The 10,106-nt window shown below is 41.3% G+C and overlaps 1 protein-coding gene across 1 annotated transcript; it reads right to left on the bottom strand.

Moving 5' to 3' along the window:
* Nucleotides 1–77: 77 nt before the first annotated feature.
* Nucleotides 78–9,393, bottom strand: LOC115665300 (DExH-box ATP-dependent RNA helicase DExH1). Its single transcript, XM_030587171.2, is given in 17 exon segments — nucleotides 78–494; nucleotides 604–972; nucleotides 1,103–1,289; nucleotides 1,401–1,593; nucleotides 1,674–1,947; nucleotides 2,065–2,224; nucleotides 2,559–2,773; nucleotides 3,395–3,487; nucleotides 5,630–5,785; nucleotides 5,882–6,085; nucleotides 6,505–6,780; nucleotides 7,114–7,209; nucleotides 7,337–7,546; nucleotides 7,766–7,865; nucleotides 8,270–8,415; nucleotides 9,069–9,167; nucleotides 9,169–9,393. Coding segments are annotated over 17 exon segments (3,120 nt in total). The 5' UTR covers nucleotides 9,379–9,393; the 3' UTR covers nucleotides 78–362.
* Nucleotides 9,394–10,106: the final 713 nt, after the last annotated feature.

The raw sequence follows: 10,106 nt of genomic DNA on the forward strand, positions 1-10,106 counted from the left end.
CGCCCCCACCACCCCGCACCCCACCCCGCGAAGATTACCCCATACATCATAATTCAGTGCATGACAAAGAGATCCTATTCAACAAGATGACTGATTTCCACAATGAACATACTCAAGATTTTGCAAGGTTCTCTTCCTCAAAGAAGCCACCGTCATAACGAGCAGCAGTTTTTGCAGGATATATGTTAGGCCGTAAAAGAAGTTACTCATAAAATAGATAGATACCCTAATGTACAAAGTACATACTAATATTCATCCTAGCAAGAGAGTATTTTGTTTAAATTCCAACAACTAGGGCCGCTACTAGAATTAAGTAGTACCCTAAATCATCTGACAAAAATGTCCATTTTCTCATACATGAATCAGCATTGTAGATTCTGACTGTGAAGCAGCTCAACTGCGGCCGCCACCACCCCTTTCCCCTCACTGGAAATGTCCAGGCCGGGTTCTTCAATCTTCCTATTCAGAAGCTTGTCCAGCTCTCCTCTCAATTTCTGCCAAAACACTCTCCAAATTGAAATTTTCATAGAGGGGAAAAGAAACTAAAAGGAGAATCAAATTACCAAACGCATGCAAAGAGTTGGAATCGTAAAGGAGTTTTACCCGTATCAACTCCAACACACTCTTTGATGCAGAGAAGTGAAGGTAGCCATCAAGCATTTCAATACCCTCCCCGCTTTTGCTGGGAATGAGGTTTCCGCCAAAAAGAAGTAGAGCATAATCTGATATATTCGTGGAGTCCCGGATAAAAATGCTGGTAGTTTTCACCTTTTCGCTGTATATCAAGTATGGCAGAGGGAATAGATGGACGCCTGCATTGACAGATGCTGGGTGAATGTCCACTTTACCGACTTCTTTAGTGTAAAATGCCGTCCGCTTTCCTCTTCTTTCGCACTGAACAACGTTTGGGTAAAGCCCAGCACAGAGAATTGCACATACCATCTCCAAATCATCGCTATAATGATTGTATGCCTGCAACAGTTATGAAAGGAAGTCCAAAATCAGAGAGAGAGAGAGAGAGAGAGAGAGAGAGTGACAAAATAAGGCATCAAACATGCTGCGACAAAACAAGCTATGCAAAATACAACCAAGGAGGACATACACTAGGGCCCTTTGATTTGTCTACAAAACCAATATCAGAAAGGAGATTTAGGAACTGCATTCTCATGTCATCCATCATCTGCAAGGTTACTGTGGACAAGAAGTTTTCCCAGCAGAACGATCTTTCCTTCCCACTTTGTTTTGCCTCTTTCCACCCTTTGAAAGCTTTCAGAAGTGCTATGTGGTCACTGCAGTACAAACGCATGCAAAAATTTAACACTGGGAACGACAGAGTTTTGATTTCAGCAACATAATGCTCCAAAGTAAGCAAAAGCTAAGGCCTAAACCACTAATTCAACCTGCAAGAATCACCGGCAAAGGATCTTTTTGCTTCATCAGCTTCCTCTTTTCTATTTATTGGAAGGACAAATGGGTCACGATATGCAAGAGCAGCAGCAATGATTAGGGCAGGAGTCAGACATTGAAATATGGACCCCATCAAAAGCATCTTCCCGATATTTGGATCCACTGGTAAAGTACATAGGTGGCGACCTGTCAGGTACAAGAATATCAGGTCACAATTACGGTGCAAAGCCAGTATTATATAGGAGAAACCACTCTATTTCCCTCACCAAGTGGAGTAAGATCCTCCTTATCATCAAGAGCCCCTATTGTTTTTAGCAGTTCGATTGCATTTTGAACAGCAAGATGGTCAGGTGGCTGAAGCGCCTTGGACAAAAATGATCCAATTGCACCAAGTTGCAAGCTCTTAATGTGAAGGCAAAGTTCTTGTAGAGGAGTCCGGAGAATTTCCGGAAGTTGAAACTGGGGCATTGCGTCATGAACGATTCTTGGATAAAGCTTATAACAAACTCCCGGTTGCACACGTCCAGCACGTCCTCTCCTCTGAAGTGTTTCCAGACGCGAGAGAGAGAGAGGCTCAGAAACAAAATTAATAAAGCTCACAGAAATCTCACATGTTGTGTTCATGACTGAGAAGAGCTAAATCGTCATGATACATACCTGATGTGCTGAGGCCTTTGAAATCCAGGATGGTAAAAGACAAGCCAGCTTGTTCAGAGCATCGTAACTAGTTTCCTTTGCCTTTCCACAATCAACAACATAAACAACATCATCTATTGTAATACTGCTCTCTGCAATGTTTGTTGCCAGCACGATCTTCCTGCAAAACGATGCAGCGGTTCATAGCCAATAATTGATAAGTAGAAGTAAAAGCCTTAATGACACTAACAAGGCTCACATCTCTATCTCCTACCAACTAACCAGCACAAAAGCAACAGGGGAAAACTCTTAAATGACAAACATGAAATTCCAACTTGATATGTCTATATTCAGAAACTACTACAATTGTGTAAAAAAATTGGAGTAATAATAGTTTATCCTGGATAATCTGGGAGAGTATCCCCATAATAAGCAAGAAGGACAAGGACAGAGGAAGATGAATTTAATTCTGAGGGAAAAAGAAAGTTTAAATCAGAACAGATGGAGATGCTTACCTCTTACCTGGTGGAGGACGGTCAAATATTTCCCGTTGATTGACAGTAGGCATGGAACCATGTAGCGGAAGGACGAGAAACCTGCTCTGATCCCCAAGGAGATGGTTAACTTTAACCTTGTCAAGCAGCTTTGAAATGTCATCCCATCCAGTGAGAAATACAAGAATGGCTCCATCACCTTCATGGCGACATATATATTCAAGAGTTGACTCCACCTGTGAATTTTCAATGCTGCAAAAATTAAAGTGCGAAGATCTCCTAGTAGGTGCTTAAATGATACGCACATAACTATTGCAAAAGCCAGACAATTGGTCGGTTACAACCAATCACAAAACCAAATGTTAGGAGCAAAAGAACAGTCATTATCGGGCAGTATTTTTGTTTTATTGTTTAATCAGTAATTACAGGGCAGTATCTTGCCAGTTACAACAGCCGAAACTGGCTATACCCCAAAAAGAGGGTGAGCTTAACTCTACACGCAGAGAGAGAAGGAAACTCTATTTGGATTTTGCTCCGTCACTTCCCACTTCTTGGTTTAGAAAAAAGGAAAACCTTTGGATATGGAGCTGACTTTGCATGCCTCTCAATCTCAATGTCAAATTTTGTTTTTCAGTACCTCAAATACGTTCAAAATATCCTCTAACTGATATCCAATAACAGGAAATACCCACTGGACCTGTAATTGGACTCTTAAAGAACCACCATTAACAATGTCAGGAACAAATGCCTGAGCTAACATCCATTAGTAAAACTGCCACTCATCCTAGTCAGATGCACCACCTCTAGTTGTTCAGAATATAAGTACTGTGAGAGCAGTCAAGAATAGAAGAACGTACCAGACCCAAATCAATCAGTGAACCTGACCAAGCTTCAAGAGATTCTCTTGTTGATCTGCTGTAGCTTCTGTAATGAGAATCAATGTCGACATCCTATATAGATAATTGTTGCACCAAAATTAATGAAATATAAAATTTCACAAAAGAAAACTTTCGAATAGCAATCAGGACAATGTGCATCAATAGATAGATCCACAAGAAAAATATCTTTCATCCATTCCAAATCTTTCTTGCTCTAAATTAAGTAGTCTTGAATCAATAAGAGAACCACAACAGTTTAAAACATGCATTATCAAGGTAAGATTGGAAAAAAAGGACTCTTCCATACAGGTATTATGAGGTAAAATGTAGTATCTTTCAGATGGACATATTTCTAAAATAACTTGCGTAGCAACGCTTTTCCTTCCTCTACAGATACAATCTAAAGGCATAAGATGACGAGACATAATGTGAGAAACCCAAGAGACTGTCTGTAAAACATCTGACTTTTACCAGGATCTGTGCGCACGAGTACCCTAAAAGAAAGAACATTTCCTCTCCCCAGCCATTTTGGAGCAAACACATTGATTTAGAATGATGTAGCAGGAATAGAACTGAGCACAAGTATGTGATGCCACAAATGTGAAACTGTTTTTACTTCCACACCCCCCCCCCCCCCCCCCAAGCGGTCGTGCAAATCCCAGGGGACTATCTGTAAAACATCCAACTTTGACCATGGATCTGTGCTCAAATGTAACCTAAAGAAATAATATATCCTCTCCCCAGCCATATTTGGGCAAACACACTGGTTTAGACTGATGTTGCACGAATAGAATTGAGCACTGCCACAAACGTGAAACTGTTCTGGGCAAACACAATGGTTTAGACTGATGTTGCAGGAACACCCACCACCCCCGCCCCCCCGCACACCAAATGAGAGGTCATGTAAGAAACCCAAGAGACTGATTCTATAACATCCAACTTTTACCATGGAGCTCTGCTCAATAGCACCCCAAAAGAAAGAATATTAGATCTCCCCAGCCATTTTGGGGCAACCACACTGGTTTGGAGAAAGAGAATAGAAATTTAAGTTTGTGTGGAGAGAGTAATTGACAGGAAGACCAGTGAATTGGCGTATCTCTAGGGTGGCTGTGACTTCCTACTTTCTCTTTAAGTGTCCAAAGTTTGACATCATTTTTTACTGAACTTTTACACTATTAAAATTAAATTAAAACGATTTTAAATTTTTCGAAAGAAAGCCAATTCTTTTTTTTTTTTTTTTTTCAGATGGTGGTGGACAAAGAATGTGGGGAGCCAACTGAGTATAATATTTATTGGTTCCAACAAATGATAAATAGGTATTATGATAATACTATAACAGATTATTCCTTGGTATTCTGAAGTTATTCCTGAAATCTCCTCATCTAATTCAGGTGATTCAAACAAAATTATAGTCCTGGAGTGGCATTCAATTCGTTACATAATTCAATTTCAATGTTATTCCTGCTACAGCAATAACTACTCTATTATTGCCTCTTCTATTCCACAAACCAACCGCCAAAGCAATTTCCATTCGTGTCGATTCCTGCTGCATAAAGGGTGCAAAATGTTGGTATCAATAAGATGCTTCCCACATCACGTAATTATCAAACTCGAGACCTTCAAGCCATATATAGCAAGCTTCGCAGGGCCACAATCCACTGGTCAAGGAGTTTACATGTGTACCATGTTCTTTTTTTTATTTATAAACCATCAGTTCAACCACACACACATATTGAATCGCAAACACGGTTGGTTGACTGGTTCTCCCTCAGGTCCTCTGTGAAAATACTGCCTTACTCACAAGATTATTTGCAAATCCAGACACAAAATGAAGTTCTTTCGTCCAATTGCAGCGCCAACGGTATAGTATCACCCCAAGTCAAAAATGACCATGGTTTCAGAACGAAAAACCAAAATGGACTGCATGCAAAATGAGAGATGTTCTTTTTTTCTTATTGTTTCAAATGCAATGATTCCCTGCTAAAGAATTAGGTTGTCAACATAAAACAATGCTATATAATCCCATCAAATCATTCTCAAGACTAACAAAACGCCAGTAGTCTCCATTACATATCAACAGTTTTGTGCAATTCAAAAGTAATGAAATTTATGCATCTCCAATTCTTTTGCCTGATTAAGAATACATGCTGAGAAAGAAAATGAACAATGCAGTCTAAAATTAATTAGCAAAACAAACAGGGAACAGAAGCATGCCTCAAAAAGTTCAGTCAAAGGATCTTTCTTAGAATCTTGCTGCTTCCTCCTCCTCCTCGAATTTCCCTGAAAGTTATCAACCTCGGACTTTATACTGTAATGAGTTTTCTCCAACACATCTTCTAGGAACAACTCTGCGACAGGGAAAGTCAATCCCTGCAAGATTTGCACATCAACATAGTGCACAGTTTTGAGACATCTTTCCACGACTAAAATGCACAAAGTACAGTTATATTAAATAACTATCATTACCGGTATATGTAAAGTGGGAGCATTTCCAAAATATTTGGAAAACAAGTCAGCATTAATGGTTGCACTCATCAGAATAACCCGCAAATCTGGACGCCTTGGTATAAGGTCACGCAGAATTATCAACAGAAAGTCTTCGTTAATGCCTCTTTCATGTATTTCATCCACAAGCAAGTGGCTTACACCGGTCAATTTCGGGTCTTGAGCCTGAGCTTCCGCATCATAGTCATAGAACAAAAAAACACATCATGGTGATGAAATGAACCAAACAAAAATGCATGAGCCATAAATTAATGAAAGAGCTTCAACATGTGCAGCAACAGAACATGTAGCAGAAATGTAAGTCCAAGGAGAATGGAGGACTTCTACAGCATCCAAAGACAATTTATTATCAATACGGTTCACTACCAACATGTTCAATCACAAATATTTCCATAGAATGAATGATATGAAATTTCGAGGTTCCACCTCAAATCACAAATTCGTGTTGAAATGCACAGAGAGCAAGTGCAGTCTGTAATTCCCACAAAAGATGCATTTGCACAGGCTAAAGAAGTTACTATTATCGGTACAGTACTCAAAATAAAGCTTCAAGAAAGTAGAAATAATAATCAAAACTTTCTTACCAGTCGTCTAAGTAGTACTCCAGTGGTGCAAAATAGCAGCCTTGTTTCTGCAGAAGACTTAGTTTCCAGACGGATCTGATATCCAACAGTTTCACCAAGTGCCTCTCCCCTTTCAGAAGATATTCGAGCAGCAACAGATATGGCAGATATACGACGTGGTTGTGTACATATTATGCTGCAGTCAGCTCCGCGCAGAGAAGATATCGCCTCTTCTAGAATGAACTGAGGGAGCTGTGTAGTCTTACCACAACCTGTCTCTCCAGATACTACCAGTACCTAGATCACCAAAGGTGTCTAACAAGAATCAATGTGACAGTAGACATCAAACGTCTAAATAAACCACTTCCGCTACATATCTCACATATAGGTCTGTCATAGTAGTAACGTAGTAGCATCGTGAAAATTCATACGAAACTTGAAAGTCCTCTAGAGAGGAAGTATAAACTTACTAAAGCAAGTAAGATGCTTTATTTTAGAGAGTTGTGATGCTCGTTGACAGACATACAACTTACTGATTTACTTATTGTGTTAAAAAGTCAATCCAAGTAAGAACAGCCCAATAAGTAAGATCAGTTCAATACTTGACAGAATTCAAAGAAGGTACCACACCTGATTATTTGCAATCGCTTTTAGGAACTCGGCTTTCACTTTAAATGCAGGAAGTTTTTCCCGGAAAGACTGCATTGCCTTGACATTGGCGCTATCCTGCAAGGGAAACATGTACTTAAACCGCCTTGATGAGTATAGAGGATTCATAAACCAGAGAAATATCTGATTTCACGAATAGATATCAATGAACAATACAATCTCTCACTCCAATCACAATACCCACCTTCATCTTTTCTTGCTTAGCTTTAAGTTCAGCATTTAGTCTCTCCTTAGCAGAATCGATCTCCAATACAGAGACAGATTTCTCTATATTTCGAGCTGGTAATAATTGTTTATCTCCCTGACTAGATGAGAAAGAGGAGCTGCCAACAGATGCTGAGGAACTAACTAAAAGCTCTCCAACAAGTCTCTGGGTTTCTGAAGACATTTGAATCTGCACAAAGCACAAAAAATATAGATAAAGGCCCAATAGTTGGAAACCTTCCTCCAGACAATGAAGAGAAAAAAAATCCTTTTCACATTCCAAAGTTGGACTTTTGCACTACATATAAGCTACGTCAAAAGTTTGCCTTGCCCCACTCTTAAAAACAGATTCCTATTTCATTGCAAAGCAATCGAACAGAAATTCACAAAAGGATTGCGCAAATGTTACCGTCTTTTGCGTGGATCCATGGCGCTCATCAAGATCTGCCCGATAATCTGGCAGTGGAACTTTGCTAACAACAAGTGCCTTCCCTTTATTGTATGCATGGCTTTCTTTCACAAGAACAGGAAGTTGCAAAGTACAAATAAGTAGGAGACCAAACTTAAGAGTATATTATAAAGTCAGTGGAAAATTAACAAATAACTAACATTTCAAGTTATATAAATTCATATATTTATGTCACAATCACAATAGCATCCTTACGTATCTTTCTATCACCATTTACTCGTATAAACCATGTCAAAAATTTTGTTATAGTTATGTTCATCCTTTTTCTTTGTATAAGTAAACAAGAGCTCAATTGAGCTCCTGATTTTTTTTAAAATTCATCTGCCATCATGTTGGTGAAAATTAAGGGATTCATTGGTCCAAACCTTAACAATGAGGTATAGAATTCACTCTCTTCAGCTTTCCACAGCATAAAAGCAATAAAACGAGAAAGGTGAAACTTACAAGTGAAGCCCCAGCTGGTAAGCCATGTCCAAAAGGATATCCTGATCTGCACGGCTAAAGTTATGCCTAATTATCATCTCCTGCTCTCCACCACTTTTGAATTGCTCCATCTTACTCCACCACTCATTCTCATCAAGAACTTCCATCTGAAATATCAAGAACAGTAGATGAATCCCCGGAAATGGCAAGCACAATATTTGTTCGTGACGATTTTACCATGTAATCAGTATCCTGATTATGCTAAAGTGAGCCAGCGGCGAGATACCTCCTCAGTACAGAGAGAAGTGGAGTACCATCCTATTTCACAATGAAAGTTTCTTGTATCGTTTCGGTCAAAGCAAATGCAATTATGAAAGTGCCCATGATAGTTCTATCACTATCGATACCCTTTAAATCGGACAACCTCTGCAACTTTCTTCTCCCTAGAGGCACTGTGTATACCCCGATCATGGAGTAATGGTTTCCACCAAGTCCAAGATTACGCAAAGATGACCGCTAATCAGTAACAACTAATAAGCTGGTCAGTTCGTACCATTAGACCTAAGCGAACATAGAGTCGAGGATTTGGACAAACAGAGAGCACCATTTCTCGAATTAAGATGCACAAAGAGACATTCTCGAAGCTCAGCCGCTCCATTACCACGAGACGACAATCCATCTCGAATGTAAGACGGAAGTCCAGCAGAACCATCAATTCACTGGCAAATGAACCAAACTCAACCCAATCGGAGCACGGAAACCACGAAGGTCGATCGAGAGAGAGAGAGAGAGAGAGAGAGAGAATCAACAGCAGCTTTACCTCAGCTTGCTGTTGCCGAAGGCGCTCCGCGCGCCACACCGGGTCCCACCACCGCTGCTCCCCGCGACCGCCGCCGCGGCCTCCCCTGCCGCCGCCGCCCCCGGCGGCCCCCGGCGCCGCCGCTGCCGCTGCCTCCTCGGCGGCCGCCTCGGTAGTTGGGGCGGTGGGACATCGCGGAGGCGGAGGAGGCGAATCGAGGGGAGGAGGCTCTGGAGGAGCGGAGGAGGAGGAGGAAGGGCGGAGCGGTGGGGAGAGAGGGGCGGGCGCTGAGGTAGAAGAGATTGAAGAGGGTCGCGGGGGAAGCGAACATACGTATCGCACTGAGATTGGGGGAGTCGGGGAGGGCTTGGTATTTATACTTTCCCTGGAAATGGAATTCTAAAACTGACGGTGAAAATAGAGGCCTGTTTGGTTCAGCATTTGAACGCTGCTTCGAGGCTTTAAAGTTCTTTAAGCAAATATAAAGTTATTTGGTAAATTTTTTGGCAAGCTTTGAGGAGATGCAATTGCATCTTCGAAGCTTGGCTTCAAAGCTTGAAAAGGGCATTTGGCTAAATGGAATCCATAAGGAGGCTTGGGAGGTTCCATTTTTGGAATGCAAATTAGGCACTGTTCATCGCGCACTGTTCATCATCTTCCCAAGCAGCCGGTTCAGCAGCCAGCAACCGCCGCCTGAGAGGTAGCGCCCTGACAACCGTCGCCTGGAGGTTGTGCGACCCCGGCGACCCACGCTTGGGGTCGCCAAACCTCAAGCGTCGCCTGGGTTGCGCGGCCTCAGGCCGACTCGCCTGAGGTCGTGCGACCTCAAGCTGCCTCGCCTAAGGTCAGGTGAGGCTGGCTAGCGATCAAATCTGGCCATCGACGGTTGGCCAGCAACTAGATTTGGCCGGCGGTGGTGGTCGGCTGGCCAGCTTGTTTTTTTTTAAATATCAGCAAAAATCTTTTACAAATAATTTTTACCAAATGGTATTTAGGTCAAAGTTACTTTCAAATGTGATTTTAAAATACATATTACCAAACACTACTTGCATTTCGAAA

The sequence above is a fragment of the Syzygium oleosum genome, unplaced genomic scaffold (genome assembly GCF_021117445.2).
Source record: "Syzygium oleosum isolate NSW1041296 unplaced genomic scaffold, Sole_v2.1 Sole_v2.10, whole genome shotgun sequence".
Lineage (NCBI taxonomy): Eukaryota > Viridiplantae > Streptophyta > Magnoliopsida > Myrtales > Myrtaceae > Syzygium > Syzygium oleosum.